The 19,562-nt window shown below is 39.6% G+C and overlaps 1 protein-coding gene across 2 annotated transcripts in view; it reads left to right on the top strand.

The window, feature by feature from the left end:
• DNAJB6 (DnaJ heat shock protein family (Hsp40) member B6) overlaps nt 1-19,562 on the top strand; it is a 58,579-nt gene continuing 39,017 nt past the window's right edge. For both annotated transcript variants that reach the window (XM_014257403.2, XM_088063151.1), the window contains exons 1-5: nt 1-119; nt 8,983-9,091; nt 9,799-9,908; nt 12,604-12,663; nt 13,044-13,154. In XM_014257403.2, the coding sequence (XP_014112878.1) occupies nt 9,027-9,091; nt 9,799-9,908; nt 12,604-12,663; nt 13,044-13,154 (346 nt within the window). In that variant the 5' untranslated portion in view covers nt 1-119; nt 8,983-9,026. The remainder of the gene's footprint in view (nt 120-8,982; nt 9,092-9,798; nt 9,909-12,603; nt 12,664-13,043; nt 13,155-19,562) is intronic.

Below are 19,562 nucleotides of genomic sequence, written 5' to 3'. Positions count from 1 at the left end.
GCGGAAGTGACGGCGCGCGCTGGCGGCGCTTCCTGTTTGCGGCCGCTGCCGTTTGTCCCGGCGGGAGCCGCGGGAGGGGACGGGCGCGAGCGGCGGCCGCGCTGAGGAGCCACCGGCGGGTGAGTGCGGGGCAGGCGGGCCCGGGGCCGGCCGGCCGCGGCCGTGCGGGAGGTAGGGACAGCGGAGAACGGGCGTTTGGCCGGGCCGCGGTGCTCGGCAGCGGCGCCCCTAGTACCGGGGCCTCGCGGCGCGGCCGGCGCAGGCCCCGCAGTGCTGGAATGGCCCCGGCTGCTGTGGGGGCTCTGCCTGGCCTTGGTGGGGCTCGCGGATCGCAGGGAGTTCGGGGAGGGAGCGGCTGCCCAAGGCTCCCTCCGGGAGTCGGGGCGGGACAAAGCCCGGGACGTTCGGTCCCAGCTCCCACCGCCGCTTGTTTGCCGCAAGGGAGAAAAAAAAAAAAACCAATCCGAATTTCCATTTCTTGCTCACAGTGGTGTCAGTTTCCAGAAGGTGAGGGCGAGCTTTGCTTCATTAAACAGGCCTTGTCCTTAAAGCGCTTTTCGTCGCTGGATATTGCCTTGGCGGCTTGTGGGCATTACTGTGTCCTCCTTTTTTCCGTTCTCTACAGCTCCGTGAAAGGAGGCTGTAATGAGACGCGGGTTGGACTCTTTTGCCGTGCCTGCAGTGAGAGAACCAGAGGAAGTGGTCTTAAGATGAGACGGGAGATTCAGATTAGATAATGTAAAAAATATTTCACATTTACGATGGTCAGGCGTTGGAATAGCTCGCCGAGGGAGATGGTGGAGTCACCAGTTTAAGGAGGTGTTTAAGGAGCGCCTGGATGTGGCTCTGGGTGTTGTGGTTTAGTGGTTAGGGGACACAGTGGCGGTGTTGGGGGAGAATGGTTGGACTGGATGATCTCAGAGGCATTTTCCACCCTCGATGATCCTAAGCCGAACGCGCTGTTTTTCTCCCCCGATGGAAGTGGTTTAGTTACGTTCTGCTCGGTGTTTGTTACTCGCGGTAGGGTCGGGGGGAGGTTTGTTGTGGGTGAGGTCGGCAGAGGTCGGGTGTTTTGAACTCGCTGTTGCCAGGTTCCGGGCTGAGTTGAAAACTGACGCTGCCAGGTAAGGAACGCTGTTTGTCGTCAGTATTTGCCGCTCTTCAGAGGGGGCAAGTGGGCTGGGTTTCCGATCCGCGTTCCTGTTTGCACCAACACTTTTTGTTGTGTTGCTGTCGGAGCTGAAAACATGTGCTACAGCCTTCAGCCATGTTAACAAAGGTGTTAGAAATGATTCAAAATACTGAACAAATCTGTTTTAAATTGTGATAATGATAAATTGCTACTTCTTTAGACACGGTAACATAAAAGCTAATTTTATAACCGTGTTAATGTGCAGGTGGTCAGGCTTGTGACATTGTGTAGTCAAGTGATCAAACCCAAGAGTTTTTAGGGTATAAAGTGTTAAAAAGTGATTAGAACAAGGTGTTGACACAAAGGGAACAACTGGGATGAAGCAAGGCTGTGTCTCTCCAGTCGTACAGCAGAGGTTGCAGTCACTGCTGCCTGCTGACCTTAATTTTTGTTTACTCTCTGGAGATCCTTGTACTCCAGTTAGGGATTTTATGTTCAGCTGGTGATCAAGAGCCTGGTAGTTAAAATACCATTTAGTTTGATGGATTATGTTGTCAAAGAAGATTTGTTTGGACCAATGAGTAAATGTATTTACAGATCTTGTCTCTCAGATTACTTTTTTTTTTTTTAATTGCACACAACCAAAATTTTAACTATTGCACAACGCAGGTGTAACTTTGTGTACTCCCCTTGGCTCCTGTGCTGACTTCTCAGCGGAAAATAAGAGTGTGTTGAAAATGGAAGTTAACTTAGTATTAAATTTTCTTAAATAATCTACTGGAGAAGAAATTTAAATTGCTACTTTTATTGGCAGCACTGTTTAGGCTGCAATATTACTGATAATGTCTTTATCTGTAAACTGTAAAGTGTTCCCCTTGTTCTCCATCAGACTTGTCTTTTTACTACTTGTGCTTTCAGACTACAGCAGATTCCTACCCAGACAGCTTCTCTGGTGTTTTCTTTGTCCTTCCCAGATCCATGCAGTTGGCTGATTTATCGTGGCTGGGCTTGGGGAGAAGGCATGCAGGGATTTAGTTTTGTGTAACACTTAAGTTACAGAGGGCTAATGTGTTTTGCTACTGATTTTTTTAAAATAGATAAATACATGTCTTTATCGACTGTATTCTTTCTTTTATCCATTAGAAGTTTTGGAATGTGGGGAGAGGGTACGACTTAGGTTAAATCATCATCTTATGTAGGAGTTCCTAACACTACACGGGCTGTCCTGAGGAAATAAATAGCAGAGTTTTGGTTTGTTCTGCATCTGTGCCGAGCTCATTGGCGCTGTGAGGTCTGTGAGCCGAGCTTGCGTGGGACGAGGCCGCCGATTGCGTTGTCGCCAGTCCAGAGGCGTCGCGGTCGCGGCCTGGAATCGATGGAAATGTCAGCGCGGGTTGAGCGCCGGGCGCAGCCAGCCGTGTGAGCCGGAGCCGCTCTCTGCCGCCGGCTGTGGAGGAGGTGCAGCCCGGCCGAGCCAGTGCGCTGCACTCGCGGCCTTCCAGGGGCACATCCACTGCTTCTTCACCGTGGGCTGATGCTCTGAAGGGAATTCGTTGCAGTAATTTTCAACTTAGCTGTGTGAGGTTTATGTTTAAGCATTGTGCTCCTTAAGTAGGAAGTGCTCCATTTCTCTAATAGTATTTGTAAAGAACCTTGTCACTTGTGTCCTGGAAACATTTTCTGCCAAAGCTTTTCCTTTGTCTTATTCAAGTGATGGAAGGATTAGTGAGAAATTAATTAGCTGTGTCAAAACTTGCTGAATCTTGCGTATGAGGATTGTTTCTTTCAAGATAGATTAAAAATAAAACTACAGTTGAGGGTATTAGTAGGTTTAAATTATATTTTCTTTTGAATGGATGTTAGATTTTCCTTACTTTAGAATTAATGAAATCATTCTGCTTTATTTATTTAACTGCTGGGGAAGAAATAATTCATGCATATGCATTTCACTCCTACAGTTACTAGTTGTAGGTTTTATGTTTTCTGTTTGTTCTGAATAGAAATCCCACTGATATGAGTGAGGACTCAGTACTTAACAAGAATCTTAAAGACCATATAATAAGTCTGAAGCCATTCATAGCTACATTGCAGCCAATTTTTATTAAAACATTAATTTTTCTGATTAGAATTTTTTTCTATCTTAAAATATAGTCTGAATCTGTGACAGCCTGCCAGCACTCTGAGAAAGAACTTGCTCTTTGCTTTAATGAAGATTTTTTTCCCCCCCCTAATTCAAGCTATCATGACTCCAAAAACACTTCAGGGGTAATGTGTAGAAACTTTAAACTATTTTCTTTTCCTTAAAGGATCATCTGATTACATGCAATTATTTGCCTAAAACTTTCTGGGCCTTACCTTTCAGTTGAGGCTTTCACTGTTTTTAATTGCTTAATCATACACAGATCATACTTTTTTAAAAATAAGACACGAATTTTACTTTGAACAAAATAGCCTTTTATGGTTAGTTTTAGGAGAGTGACAGTGTTCCAGATATTTGTGACACTATTCCAAATTTGGACACCTGAGTAGTCGTGTTTTGGAAAAATGCTCCTTTGCTTTAAGGAAAGATCATGAATAAGTCCCCCTTTATCAGAGATCAGATGGATAAGCCGGAGAGTCTCAACCAAGGGAGTGCAGGTGCCCTATTGAGTGATGAGCATCCTCCTCTCCTGTTTTCTGTTAGCCAGTTTACATTTCTTTCACGGATGAAGATTTTGGATTTCTTCTATTTCCATTTTTGGTTGGTTCACTCTTTTTTTAATAGTTTCTTACTTGTTGCCCTCTACAGGCTGTCCACGTGCCAGGCAGTAATACAGACCAAGTCCTATAATTTGTGCCTGAGTTGTGTCTTGCTGCCCTTGGGGAGGAGAGCAGTGGACAGGGTTCTTTGTGATTTCCTGCCCTCAGGGGTGAGGGTGTCCTGTACGGGTGTCTCTTGTTTGGCTGTGCTGGAGTTTTGTTGTTCCTGGCTTTTCTACAAGCAAACATGAACTGCAAGGTAAAGCAGTCACCCCAGCTGCCTGCTCCCTGTATGAACTGGTATAATAATAACACCTGTATCCAAATACACTGTGCTGTTTGACATACAAGCAGGATGTTTGCTGTAAACACAAGATTAAACTAAGCTTTTTGGAATGTTCATTTTATGAAATTCATCTCCTGGGGATGCTGAGGGAGTACTAAAATAATGAACATAAACACAGCTATTTAAGTACATTTTATTAATTTTAATTATATGGTAAATTGACATTTTTCCATGAAACAATAAATTTCAGGAGCCTGTGAAGTTAAACTGTGACAGATTTTCTAAGCTTAGGTAAGTAAAAGCTAAAAGTTATGAAGTTGTTAATATGCTTTAGTCTGCACTGCACTGTGCATGTATAAGCAGGAGGAACAAATTAATGCTGGTGCCTTGTTTAAATGTATTTGTCAGGTTTATTAATCTTAAAACTTAGAGAGGTTTTCTTGCTCTGTGTTCCTGGACTCATAAGTAACTTTATTTGCTCCTTAGCATTCTTACTCTTAGAAATTTTTTTGTAAACTGTGGGATTTTTTATGTTAGCACAGTGGATTTTTGTGAGTTCAGTCAAAGTGAACTGGGATTCAGAGCAGGGTGTTAGTTCCTCCAGAGTTGCCAGCAGGATGCAATCCTTTAAGTAAGTCCATGGAAGGCAGGCAGGTGCTAGGACCTGCGTGGCTGTGGGACTTGAAGAGGATGTTTATGACTGCCTGCTCTGTGAACTGCATGAATCAGGAGTTTGGAACTCCATCCCGCTCTCCAGGTGACTGCTGTAGTCACTGAGCTCAAGCTGTTATGGCATCTTTGAGGGCTCTCTGTGCTGCCCATTGCTTCATGGCCAGAAATAGATAACTTTTTCTGACTAAGCTGACTGCAAAGGTCGCATGTCCCTTGCTGTCTGAATTCCCTCCTGGCTGCTTTGAAGAATTTCTTGTTTGGATGCTTTCTTCCATTCTGTATTTAGTTAGGAGTGCTGCTTTGTCATCCCTGCTGGTTGTTTGTCTGATTACTTGCTTTTCTCTGTCATCTGTTCTTACAAAAGTTTAGAGCTCTGTATGTTTTCAGTAATACTTCTCATGCTTTTTTTGTAGCTGAGGACTGTGCTGTAAAGAGAGTTTTTGAGTCAGGTTTTGGGTAACTGGCCGAGTGCTGGGCTGAGCTGTGCAAGGACGGCCTGAGCTTGGTCATGTGGCCCTTGTCACTTGCCTTGAGTTCAGGGCCACTGCTCCATAACCCAGAACACAGATGCCTTCTCCTGTGATGGCTGAGAAATCTATAAACTATAGAAACCTTTCATATAAACATTTGCCTGTTTGGTTTTCATACCCCAAAGAAGGAGTTGGAGTAGCTGATAGCACACTGTAAACAGTGCAGTTCCCAGCTCAAGGAACTATGGATTTTTGCAAGCAGACAAGGCCATGAAACACCTCCTTTCAGCTGTTTTGGGCTTTTTTTTTTTGCTTGTCTTTTCTTCCGAGATTTTGTAGATTTTCTGTGGATGGAGGGAGGACGTCAGCCAATGTGGGCTGGATTCTTCATGGCTTTAGAAAAACTTGAAGTGCCTAATTAATGAGCCTTGCTTGTATATTTGGAGACAAATTGTTTTGACAGATTGATTGTTCCGAGAAGATTTTTGTCATGTCATTTTGGTTAGGACAGTTGAGTGGTTTCTTGAAGGGAGGTATATGGTTTGCATCTTTGAAACATCTAGGCATTTTTACCATGCATGTTCCTACTAGCCTTAAAACTACTGATTTATTTGTTTTTAATTTGCCATCTTCTATTTTCTAAGTCAGTGGTTATCCATATTCTGCTTTATTATAAGCTGATGGTGGCTGTTTTCTTGAGTGAATATTTTAAATAATTCTGTCCTGAGAAGACTGCAGATTGAGGTCTTTTCTAGTTTGTGAGTATTGTTGGATTTTTTTGGGGAAGGGTTTTTGTGGATGTGTGTGGTGTTTTTTTGGTCAGTCTTACTGGCTGTTGAGGGGCTAAATATTAGCTGAAACTTTTTCTTAGACTGGACAAGAAAAGTTGTAGATGAATTTTTTTTTCTTGTAAATATTTTTAAAACCTTTTTACATACCAAAAAAGTTCCTATGATAACTAAAATTTCAGCAATACAGTTTATGTTTTATGATAACTAGCAGATAGAAATAACAGTATATCAGAGATGAATTCTTGCTGTCACCTGACTATGGCGATACTTTGATTAGGAGAAGGAGAACATTAAGAATTTTTTTTCTTTAGATAGTTTCTGGCTTGTTTTAATTCCAGGTTTTAAACTACTGGTAAGTAAAAACTGAACAAAAACACTTACTAAAGACAGAATATGCAATCCCCAGACATTTCTTTGAAACAAATAATTTCTGTCTTGAAGGAGTTGCTTTTTAGGGTCAGAGTTGTCTGTTAAGAGGTGGTCATGTTGCTTCAGCTCTGTTTTTTTGTCCCAACTTCAGGCTTCTGTCATCTAGGATATATGGTGTTTGTATTGAGTTTAAACTTAACAGCCCTGCAGCATTGCTTTTAAACAAGCAAGAAAGTTTATAAAAACATACTGTGTTGAAATTAATATGACTACCTGTGTGCACAAAGTTCTCTAGGAAAAGAAGTGACTTATTTTTTACATCTTAATTGCTTTTACTACATGCTTTTTCTAATTAGAATCTTGATTTTTTAATTTTCCCTCTAAGATAGGTACCAGAATTGAGAGGAGAGCTAATGAAAGTCTTGTATGTAAGAAAAGGAGAATATGGAAAGGACACTTAGTGTTACGCTGTATGCTCCTGTCCTGTCCTGCTCTTGCTGTTTGCTTACTAGTTTTAGGCTGATACCTCTTGTTAGAAGGGACTATGACCTCCAGCCTTAAGCTTTACTCATACTGGATTCCCGCCTTCTGATTTCTTTTTTGTAAACTGTACCTTCCATATATTATATTGCTCATAAGGGTGGCTATGGGATTTGATAACATACTTAACCCATACTGACTTTGCTCCTCACATCTGTGTTCACAGAGCTGTTCTAATTGTTGTGTGGGAAACAGCAAAACTAGAGAGGGCATCTGATAGCAAATATCCTGGGATATTTTTGGTAATCTGTATGTTTACATACTGAACCCTGCCATTAGTGTATTATTACTGGCATTCTTAATGTTAATTTTGATCCACGTCCCCCAACTTCCTTTGGTGTTGGTCACAGTATTAACTATACCCTTACGGTTTTTTTTGATGTGGAGATTTCTTCAAAGGGCTATTTACTTGCTACAGTTTAATTTTGTGTTTGTGGGACTGTGTGGTTAAGTAGATTTCTAAAACCACCCAAGTTTTAAACACGTGGGTCCTCCAATACGTTTGCTTCTGTATGTAGTTTGGAGAGGGAAGGAAGCATGGCAGGGTATCACTTAAACTGGTTTTGCCATTTGAGGAAATGTGTGTATGTAACCACAATCCATAATTAAAGTTAATTAAGCTTTAACCTACAGCAAGAACATATTTTGAAGATGTACCAATTTATTTTAAAAGGAAGTATTTTTTCAATGTTTATATCCCAGGATGTTGAAAGATATATGCGGAAGGAGTATAATAAATTAATTTCAGAATATTTAACTAGGCTACATCCTACTTGGTTCTTTCTGCATTTATGGGAAAGAAAAGGAAACTGAGACTTTGCCTAGGCTAAAATGAAAAACACTGAATGACTTGAGGGGGGGAAGGATATTTCAATGAATTTTTGTTCTTGCTGCATGAGATAAGAATATGTGACTAATACATTGCTGTATTGTTATGTTCTGAGTGTATTTAGGTGACTTTCCCTGCAACAAGTTGATAAGTACTGGAAAAAGTCACTTGTTGAAAAGTTTCCTTGTTCATTAAACTTGAAACAAACCAGCAGTGGTGTAGGATGGAAAGGAGGTTGGAAATTTTGCCAGAGTGGAGACTTTTTACAGTAGTGGAGGGAAAGGCAGCATTGCATGAAGACACAAAACATTTCTTGAAACTTTTTAGAAAGGTTCTTTCATCTTAGTGGTCATTTAGTTGGAGTAAGGGTCAGTGTAACTGTACGTTGTAATTATTCTCTAATGTTGACAAGAAATGGTCAGTATTCAAATTGCTTTTCCAACTTCTAGGTTTCTCAGGACTCTTTCATACTAACAAACTCTAGGTGCCTCTGCACTTGAGTTGATCGGTTACCTTGCAGTTGGAACTAGCTTGCCTAGTTATGTTCTTCTCTTGGTAAACATAAAGGAGGCAAATGGTATTCAGTAGCTTTGGCAACATGCACATTTTTTGTCAAAGTCTGAGTGCAAGAAAGGCTTATTGGACTCAGTAAGGTTGAGTTTTAAATTTGCAAGACTTGCACATACTTGCACATGCTTTTCTGAAGGGAGCATCTCAGTGGAAGTAATGTACTGAAGAACAGATGTGAAAGATGGGTCCCTTTGTTTATGCCCATATGTGCTTAAGACGTGACAGGTTATAGATAACAGGTGAACTTTTGCATTGAGTTACTAATATCTACATCAAAACGGATCCAGATACACTTATTAAAATACTGATTGAATTTAGCTTATCAGTATAATCTGTTTCAGGAACTGCTGTATATCTATGTGTTTGTGTACTGTGTTTCAGTGGGATTAAAGAACATAAAAATCTGAATTAAAGTAATTGTTTGATCTCTTGACCTAAAGTGGTTTTATTTTTTGGGGTTTGGAACATTTGAGCTTTGTCTTTCTTTGATCAGGTTTGGTATAAGGCAATACCAGGCTGTTACCTGACTTTTATGAAGTAGCAGTAGCTGGACACGCTTCATTTACAAGTTGTTGCTGTTACAGGACTTGAAAGACTTGGCTGCTGTTACCAAGACAACCCCTGAAACATGGTGGATTACTATGAAGTTCTGGGAGTGCAGAAACATGCCTCAGCAGAGGATATCAAAAAAGCGTGAGTGTCACTGGTGTAGATGTTACGGATTTTAAGGGACAGATATAATTACATGAGTTCTGGATTCACACTTTGTTGCCTTCCCATGTTCTTTTGCAAATTCCTGCATGCTACTTTATCAACTCAAATGGTTGAACTGTGATCTTGGATGATTGCAAAACACCTCAACCTAAATGCACGCTTAGCTTTGCCACTCTAAGCAAGAAGTGATGAACACTTTGCCTAAAATGTTTCATTTGAGGATAGTAATTGTGTGCAGGTGTAGCTGTCAAAGAAGGCATTGATGTTAGGATGTCACAGTCAGTGTATTCTTGGAGCTTTATCAACTTTTAGCATACCAGATCGTTCTTGATACTTCCCTTGATTGGTTGTAGTACTGAATAATTATGGAGCTTTAAGGAGAAGCCCACAGCAGAGATATTTTGGAATGTTGTGCTTAGGTCTTGCAGATGTTGATCATCAGAAATGCACAGGAGTAAGTAAATTCAGAGTGAATAAAGAATCCCAAACCTACTTTCTAATTTAAAACATGAGTAGGTGTACCTGCAGGATCTGTTGTTCCTGACATCTAGATGCAAGATACAAAGCATCAGGAATTTCTTACTTCAGTCCCTGACAACCTGTTGAACCTGACAACATTGTGTTTATCTGTATAGCATATCCCATTATTTCAGAGTAAAATATCCTTTTTTTTTCCTTCCATTCAGGTACCGTAAATTGGCACTAAAATGGCACCCCGATAAAAATCCAGACAATAAAGATGAGGCGGAACGGCAATTTAAGCAAGTAGCTGAGGCCTATGAAGTCTTATCAGATGGTAGGTATTTCAAAAGGACTCCTGAACTGCCTGCATCTGTTCTGGGGATCAGAGTGAAAATGTTGATCAATGGTGCTTTGAAGGGATATTGTAATTTTGGTTTACCATCCAACTTGACTACTTCTTATCAAAAGAAAGAGAAAGAAGCTTGCAGCTAAGACAGAAAAATCAGAAATTTTGAAACAAAATTTCAGGATTTCCCTAGATATGTAACCAAACTACTAGAATCTGAAAATCAGTGTCTGCCAAAAATTTCTGTAGAGATTTTTGTGATTCCCAAGATAAAATTAATCTTAGCAGGTGTGGCCAGTGTTACAGTCAGTGTAAGGGTATTGTATTTATGCTTTAAAGTCAGGCTGGACCAGCTCTGAAGTATCCACCGTTGGGCCTATAGCTTCTAGTTTTTGTTACAGTCAACTACTCGTGACAAAGCCCAAGCATACTGTAAACCTTGCTGAAAATTTGAATTGCCTTTGAGCGAGTTCTGTAAATTCAGTCAGCTGTGACACTAAAGATAGTGTTTATTTTGAATTATTCTGAAAGAGGTGTTTAGCCTGACCCATACGGTGTAGGAATGCATTTAACAGTTCACCCAAGTCTTCTTGCTTGAAGAGTATCATTAACTTTTGCCAGTGTTCTGACAAAAGCAGCCTGAATCATAACAAAGCGATTTAAGCTACTTTGATTTTTTTCCTCTGTAATTGACTGCAGCTGTCTATATGCTATTTCTGAAGTGTCCTTGATTTCACCTGAGACAGTGAGCTTGGGAAAGCTATATTTAAAGCACTAGCAGCATCTAGATTACCTCTCAGAGTTCAGCCTGATTTAGTGAGCTGCAGTCCTGTACACTGTGTTTCTTTGCTTGGTTTTGTACTTAATTGACAAGGGAGAAAAAGAACTTAATTTATCATTAGTTCATTGTAATACTTACCTTCCAGAGTACTTTATCCTTCTTAAGCTAATTTTTTTGAGCAGGATAAAAATAGGATACTGGTCTGGTAGTTATATGGATCTCTAAGTTCTTTGGAAACAGTACACTGCTAGAATTTTAGAATATCTTCTAAAAGGGCTGCCAGGTTCTGGATCTAGGCCAAATCCTAAGTTACTAGTGTCTTAACAATTGCTTGTGCAGCAGGGATACCACAATCCTGAGCCCAGTGGTTAAGAGGCAGTCAAATATTCTGCAAACTTAATGAAATTTTCTGACACCATTACAGGCTTGAATGGTGACTGATTTTTGGCAGAAAAGTAGTTTTGTAAGGGATTACATAAGCAAAGAATATTGAAATTGGGTGATCATTGAACACACTTCCCGTGTGGGAAACCTTGTGATTTCAAAAATGGAACATTTTTCTAGATGAATTTTGGTTTTTGTGAGCCCGCAAGGCATCTTTGCTGTTTCCTGCCCATGACAGTTTATCTACCTTCCTGCTTCTTCGTAATTTGATGAGTAGGTTAACTCCTTTCTTTAAAAACTGGTTTCTAGAAAGTCCGTACAGATAAAGTCAGGTCGATAATGTATCGATCTTTGGGCATTTGTCCGCTTGTGAACCTATTGCAAGCTCCTATTATTTGAGATGATAACTATTATATAAAATTTTATTTCCTGTTATTCAGAAGTATTTTACTTTCCAGGATCTCTTTGAGGCAACTGCATGTTTTTTCAGTGATAATCTTTAAATTTTAAAAACATCTTTCACAGAAGAGATTCCATGGGAAAAGCGTGATAATATTAAGAGACTAAAATCAGATGCCCTGATTGGTTTTTGACTAATACTTCCGCACCTTTTGCACCTTTGCAAGCAAAGTGAGCTGTCTTTCTGCCTCTTCAAGGTCTTCAGGTTCCTTTCAGTACTAAAGTGCCATCTGATCTTGTGCAGTAATGTAGACTTCATTTTTCTCTCCTTTCTCATGAATACTGTAAGGCTGGTCTGCAGTGAAATTAGCAGTCATTCCATGCCTTCTAAAATAATAGAGAGCAAGCAGTTTGAGTCACATCCTTCTGTGGCATTTTGGAGCATCACTTCATTCTCCATTATTAAGCTAGCAGAAGAGATTATAATTAATTTTAGGGGTTTTGCAGTTATTCATGTAAAGGCCGGTCTTCTGTTCTCATAACTCTCCCACAATGGGCTCAGTTTTGCACAATAAAAGGAAAAGAGGCAATGGTCAAGGTTTGCAAGTGGGATAGAAGGAAGGGAATGCTTGAGCAGTGGAACTGTTCTCCAGAGAGGCTGTCGAACCTTGCTTCAGAAGTTGATGCGATAGGCAGCTTTATTCAGGCAAGATGTGACCAACTCCACAATTGGGCTTGTGTGGAGGAGCAGGTTGAAGTCCAGAGGTCTTTCACAGCCTTAAAGCTTTCCATGGTAACTGTCCAAAGAAGAAAACTGCCATATTCTTCCTAAAGGCAAACTTTGATGTGAAATTTGTCCTTAAACCGAACTTTTTCTCACACATCGGGACCGGACCTTGTACAACTTAATGGTAGTGTTTGAAGTTCAGTAACTGTCCTTTCTGAACTAAACTGCTTTGGCAGTCCTTGTTAAAGATGTTCAGCAGTTATATGCCAGAACTTCCTCAAACTAGCTTTGAGAAGATGCTTAACTGAGAATACCTTTCAGAATACTGAAATTATTTTTTCACCAAACCAGCAAACTTGTTTACTTAAATAATGTACAACTTTTCCTTTCAGCTAAAAAACGTGACATCTATGACAGATATGGAAAAGAAGGCCTAATAAATGGAGGTGGAGGTATGTTGACAACCAGCAATTCTTTGCTTTCTCTATTTTCTGTAGCTTTCTTTTCAAGACAGGACTCTGGAAATGCTTGTACTAAGGCCTAAAATTCAGTCTTTTGAAAATTGAGATTACAATTGTTTTACAGTTCTTCTAGTTATTACAAAAAGTATTACTGGTATCTGAAAACAGAGAAACTAATTTAAAAAGTAGTGAAGTAATGTGTGTATTTAAGTTGAATGATATCTGAAAGAGAAATTTTGGAAATAATTTAAATTTTTAGATAATTCAAGTACCTTATAGACCTAAACTTTCTTATTAGTAAGAATATGTGAAGGTAACCAAAATTTAACTTTCTGTTTTGTTTTGGTTTTTTTGTTTTGTTTTGTTTTTAGGTGGAAATCATCATGATAATCCATTTGATTTTGGATTTACATTCCGCAACCCAGATGATGTCTTCAGGGAGTTTTTTGGCGGACGGGACCCCTTTTCATTTGACTTCTTTGGTAAGTGATCCCCTGGTTTTTAGTTATGTGTATCTAAAGTTTGGTTAAAACCTTACTCGTACAAAACAAACATAGCTAGTGTACTTGTATTAGAATTAGTTCTGAAAATGAGGCAAACAACTGGTATTTTGCATAATATTTGAAATCTTTGTTTCGTACCTGCTTCTTGATTAATTTTATAGTACAGAACAGAGATGGCTTGCCAATTCATGTTTTGTTGGAAGGCCTGGTTTGCCAAACCATCAAATGATATCTTCAGTGTCTCTCTAAGTTGAAGTAATGTTCGACAGAAAAAATGCATACTAGAATTTCCTCTTGAGAATTTGAGCAGGCTAACTAAGTCTGTTGGATTTCTCTTTTTTGATCTGTAAATAAATTAAAAAATAAAACTTTGAGAGCTTCTGAATGGGACAGCTTAACTGTAACTGTTAACACCATAACTCTCAGTGTGAACTTGTGTCCTAGAAGGACTGATTTTCTTCTATCAGAATAGGAGCAGTTGCATACATAATCTAAACATTCTCCCAAATTCATGTCACTTGTTGGCTTGGGGTGTAGAGCTCCTAGAGACTCAGATAAAATAGTTCTTGAGGCCTGAATTCTTCATGTAGGAAGCATTCATTAAAGGAAGCAATATGTGATAAAAAAATTGTCAAAGTATTATTTTTACCCTCATGCTGAAGGTCTTCTGGCTTGCGACGTTGCTTCCTCTAGTGAAGGTCTTTTCAGGGGTGCTGGGATTCTTATGCAATCTCTCTGTGTATGTTCAACTCAGCAAAATGCTGGCCTATAAAGCAGAACAGATCCTGTGTTCAGTATTTACTGTGAGAAAGTTTCATACTGAAAGCTGCAAGAAATGTACTTGAAAAAGCAAGCTTGCTTTCTGTTCGGTATGTAGATACAGATTTATCTCTGTAATAATGTTTGTAAATGTTTTAATATTTTTAAAAGTAATTTATTATCTTTGGCAACATTAAGGGGTAATTCAGCTCAGCTTTTAATTATATCTTTATATATAATGGTTTGCTATTTCAGGATCATCACCTGTTAGATGACTAATGAAGGATTAGAAAAGAGGTGGAAGGGCTAGAGGTTGAATGCAGTAGAATGCTAGTTGGTGAATTAGATAAGTAGCTAGAGGAAAAGTCTGGTAGAAGATAGGCAGCTGAACTGGGCAGTTGGATCTAGTGTGAGATCAGCTGAAAGTAGGAAAGGGAGGATTGGAGGAAGCATCTAGCAAAATACTGATGAGTGAAACGGGTGGGTATGGATGCTGAAAGCAGGCAGGGAACACAGAGCCTGTGTGAAACTAAGTCACACAAGGTTCTCACTCTGGCCTGAGAAAGCATTAGGAGGAATCCAGACAGTCCTTAGAGAAGAACAACAACCTTTGCAGGTGTTGTTTGGATCCTTGTTGTTTACTTGCAAGAAACAGTCAAAGGGTGTAGTTCCTATTTGTCCAATAATAGTGATGTGTTGGTTTAATGACCAATGAGAGTTTTAATTCTCTGAACTGTCTATAAAAGAAGATCTGGAATAATAAAACTTGCTCTCTTGGGCAACCCAGCTAAGAGAGTGTGTGTCGTACTTTGCCATTCCTACTATAGTGCGACAGGTGGGCTCTGAACTGGGTAGATGCAACTTCTTCACTGTATGCAGTAAAATAAGAATCTTAGGAAGTACTAGAAAAAAATTTCAGTTCAGATGAGTGATCTCAGCACTGGTTGGGACACATCTGGAGTACTGGGTCCACTTCTGGGGTCCACAGTAAAAGAAACAGAGCTACTGGACAGAGTCCAGTGAAAGGCCACTAAGATAATTAATTATAAGAGCTTCTCTCACATGAAGAACAGGTTGAGAGATTTGCTGGAATTGTTCAGTATAGAGAAAGTTCAGGGTAAGAGTCTCATCAGTGCATTGGGAAAGGAGAGGAGAGACCAGAGGCAATGACCACAAATGGAAGCACAGGAGTCTGCCTGATCATAAGGTAGCACAGCTGTACTGTGAGGGCAACAGTGTTGGAGCAGGTTGTCTAGAGAGGTTGTGGAATCTTCATGTTTAGAGACAGCCAGAAGGCATCTGGAGTGGTCCTGGAAGTCCCACTCCAGTTGATCCTGTTTGAGCAGGGGATTGGACCGGATGAACTCTAGAGATCCCTGTCAAACTCAGTTGTTTTATGATTGTGTGATAGAAAACCTGGAAAAATCTGAGCAAGATGTTGAGTAGGAAGCTAGTGTGAAGAAGATGGGAGAGAGCGTTCAGTTCTTTTGTTTATCTTTGATTGAAAATCTAGTAAACAAAATAGTTGGTTCTCAATCAAATATCTTTATCACAAATTGTATACTTGAGATGTTGTAGCTGCTAGTGGGAGACTGACATTGACTCTGTTTGATTTTGATTGTACTTCATCAATACTGGGAGCAGACTTCCTGTCTCTGAAAATGTCAGTATTGATGATTAACCTTAAAGCCACGAAGTTTAGTTCTGCTGTTAAATAAATTATAGTCTTAAAGAAAACTGAGGCCCTGCCCTTTGAGTTCCTTAGAAGTAAGGTTGTACAGCACAGTGCACAGAGCTATCCAGCTTATCAAATGGAGGTACCGCTGCTGCCAGTGTTTCCATGGGATATTGCAGCTGCCATAGCCCCTCCTGTAGAGGCAGTGATCCATCTTGCCTTGGTGCACCAGTGGACTTAACAACATACCTCTGCACTAATGACCTAGAGAGACATTCTCCCTCTGCTTAACACCCAGTTTTGTTTGTTTATTCAAAAGCAGGTTATCTACTTCATGCACTGATCGCTGCCTTTGTCAGCTTGAAGTTAAGAGTATTGAGCACAGGCTCTACTTCTTCCCAAGGTTCTGGCAGTGTCAGCAGTGTTATGTGCACGCCAATTAATGAAAACTAGTAGTTCCTATGCTGCCTCTCTACTTTGTGGATAGTTGCAGTGTCAGTGACCAGAGGCCTAAAACCCTCAGTTAAGCTTTGGATTTGAGCATAAGTTCTTGAGTTTTTTCTAGTCAGAAGGTTTCAAAGTAAACACTTTTTTTTTTCTTTTTTTCTTTAAGATGTTTAAGACATTCTTTAACTTGGGTAATTGTGACTCCAAACTATTTTTTTTCACAAATTCTTGTAAAAAGTATTTGAATTGATCTTTGCACATACATGAATATTTCAAGATAGTACAACATAAAAATACATGTGCTTTCAGCTGAATGTAATGCATTTTATCGTTCCTAAAGCGGGCAGTAGAATTGCGTGTATAGCATGCACATTTCTGTTGGTGAACTGCAGCCCTTGTAGGTTCTGCTGTGTTGAAACACTATTGGAACAGTTCTGTCCTGAATAATAAGAGAATTTATCTTCTAAAATGGCGGTGTTTTCAACTTGTTGCTGAGTTTTCTGTGGAACTAGCAACTTCTTAAGGAGCTACTCAAGTTGTAATTGATATTTCAAGCCAACTAAGGACTGAGGTCATGTTTTCTAAAAATGTGCACTGGTAAAATCAAAGATGAAATTGAATAAATACTTTAAAACATTTGTACTTTTTATACAGTTTGAAGTGGCACGTAGTGAAGCCCACAGAATGCAGGTGGGACTCTATACCCTGATTGTCATTGAGGATGTGAAGAGCAGCATTCATATGCATAATTCCTGTAAATTTATGGATGTGAAGAATTTTTGAAATTGTGCTATGAATTGAGTCTGTTCAACTCTACTGAGCTATACTGCACTGCTCTTGCAGTTACAGAAAGTTTTCTTTATAAACAGAGGCATCTTAATTCATCTGTAGAAAAGAGGAGAATGTATTAAGACTTCTGTGGCAGTTTTAAAATGATGAGTGCCTTCAGACTTCAAATGAAAATCTGTAATACTGTTGGAAACAGCTCCGAGCACTTCCAAATGGAGCAGAGTTAATGTTATGTGCTGTGTGTTGCACTGGAGACAGTCACAGTTTCTTTTCACTGTTTTTTTAAGGAAAATTCTTTGTAAAACTAGGGGTGCATGAAGGCAAGTACTTTTTAGAACTTGATCTGATACTATGACAAATGCTCATTCTTGACTCTTACTCTGGGATTTGTGAGCTTGCTTTTTGTTAAATGCATGGTTACAGCAGAGTGTATATTCCTGGTGAGCTCTCCTAGGGGTAGATTTTAGCCTCTAACATGCAGATGAATGGTGATCCTTGTGACAGGAAGAGAAGTTGGTGCTTCCTATGCAGCACTACAGTTTGCATTGCAAAGTACTGCCTTGTTAGAGCAGTGTCTGGTGATCTGGTGTTCAGCCTGTCCCACGGCTCTCGGACCATTCTTTGACATTGGAACTCACTGTTTACTCTTAATGTAGGCATTGGTTTCTCATGTTAGTATACTTAAACTTTAATACTTCAGCTATATCCTACTCCATTTATATGTAGTGCTTGGCTTCATTTGGTTTGAGTTCCTTGTTGTGTTTTATTTGTATTTTACTTGCAAACTTTTCAAGGACCTCTTTTCTTCTGTACTTTAACAGGAGGGAAGGATCCCAGTGTTACCACTGGTAACGGAGGTGTGTTGATTAAAGACTGCTGTTTCACACTGAGGAACAGAAATTGATGTGCTTTGGTGTAGGCTGGGCTGTGTTTCTGGGCTGTCAAAGAATTGATTTGGTTTTGGTTTAGAGGCTTTTCAGATTCTCTCTTCAAGAGTGGGTTTTATGTTGGAAGGTAGTGAGGAGTTACTCTGAAAGATGGAGTTTATATAACAAGATCATAACATTACCCAACAGAAACTCTTTGAGGAGTTAATTGTTTGGTTTTTTTTCTAGACTCAACTTCATGCACACTTCAAACCATCTCAGCTCTCTCCAGATGTATCAATGATGCTCAAGTAATTTGTGTATGGGCTAGGAAATGCAACTCAGGGCCTACAGTAGAGCAATATCCTCCTGCAGCAGTATCTAAAAGCTTGACAGGATGATTTAGGGCATTTCAAACTGCTTCCAGTGCCTGTGTGTGTAGTTAAATGAATCTCACAAGGAACCAGGCTTTTCTCCCTGGTAGAATGTGTTACTAATGTGACACGATAAATTGCTCCTGGTGGATGTCCCCTCTAGACTTTGGTGTCCCGAGAGACATCTCTTTGTGGGATCTCTTTAAACAATGGTTATAGTCTTGACAGTTTTGCTGTGGTTCCTAAACATTTTATTTTTCTCAGTGTACATTTGGAGATGGTAATGTATAAATGTCTTAAATGTTTTTTTAGACTGTGAAGTAGAATTCATGATGTACTTTCATCTAATGCATATAAACCCATAGGGATTCTGTGGAGTTTTCCTTTGAGAATTCTGGTTACCTTGTTTATGTGATACTTCAAAATCTATACTCTTGGAAATGAAAGGTAAAATGAAACTTAACACCTTTTTACAGTTAGTTAGATACAAATATTTGTCACAGAGAATGTCAGCTAGCTAGTTACCTTGTAGGTAGTTTGGTTCCATCAAAGGTCAGAATTACTTCAGATTGACTACTGTAATATTGATTACATAAAAAGAAGCAGGACTGTTCTGGAAAAGTACAGTGAGTTACTTTTAGTATCCAGGCAAGAGTCTTAACCTGACAAGAGAGGGGAAATTTTATGTGCAGTAATCATTGCAAACTCTACATGATACATATTTTAGGATGTTTTTCCGGAATGGGACAGCTTCATCAAACTGTTTGTCTCAAGGATAGAAAGTTGTCTTGCTGTGGCAAAAGATTCACATAAGAATCAGATCATGGTTTTAATTAACATACTGTCCCATTTCTGATAATTGGTTGTTTAAATGTTCTAATGCAAAATGCATTTGTTAGTAAAATAGGTTATTAAAACTGAAAATGGAGGTGGCTTTCAGTTAAAGTTGTCTTGAACAGCAGTGCTTTTTTTGATAATTATTCTTTTTGTTGACGTAAATTTGCTGCTTTTGGTCCAATTTATGAAGTGCTCACAGATTTGTGTGTGCATTCATTGCTTTGGTATGAATGTGCAGTTTTATTTCATAACCATCAGTCTTAGATCATAATTATCCACTGAATGATCCAAATCTCCCTATGAATTTTTCAGAAATAACTTGATAGGTTGAAGAGGGTTTTTGAAACACAGGAATTGTCTTACCCAGACAGCATTATCAGAGAGGAGAAAGTAGTGTTGTGGCTCCTTGGCCAAACTAATAATAATCCCTGCTGAAGGGAGGAGGCCTTGCTCCAAATTCGCATGTCTATCTTAAAACTTTAATCTTTTTCTAATGTCCCATTAGATAGACTGAGAAACTGTTTGATAGCGTACCAGCAAAAGTTTGTCTTGGGAATACCAGTCTAATTGAGGATGTTAGTCCCCAAGACAATGTTTTGGTTTGGTTTTCTTGGACAGGTAGCTGGTTAAATTGGTCAGA

The sequence above is a fragment of the Pseudopodoces humilis genome, chromosome 1, assembly GCF_049639895.1.
Source record: "Pseudopodoces humilis isolate 2021_Gansu_Grassland_sample_001 chromosome 1, ASM4963989v1, whole genome shotgun sequence".
NCBI lineage: Eukaryota > Metazoa > Chordata > Aves > Passeriformes > Paridae > Pseudopodoces > Pseudopodoces humilis.
The sequence above is the reverse complement of the archived record's forward strand: the minus strand, read 5'-3'. Positions and strand labels throughout refer to the sequence as shown.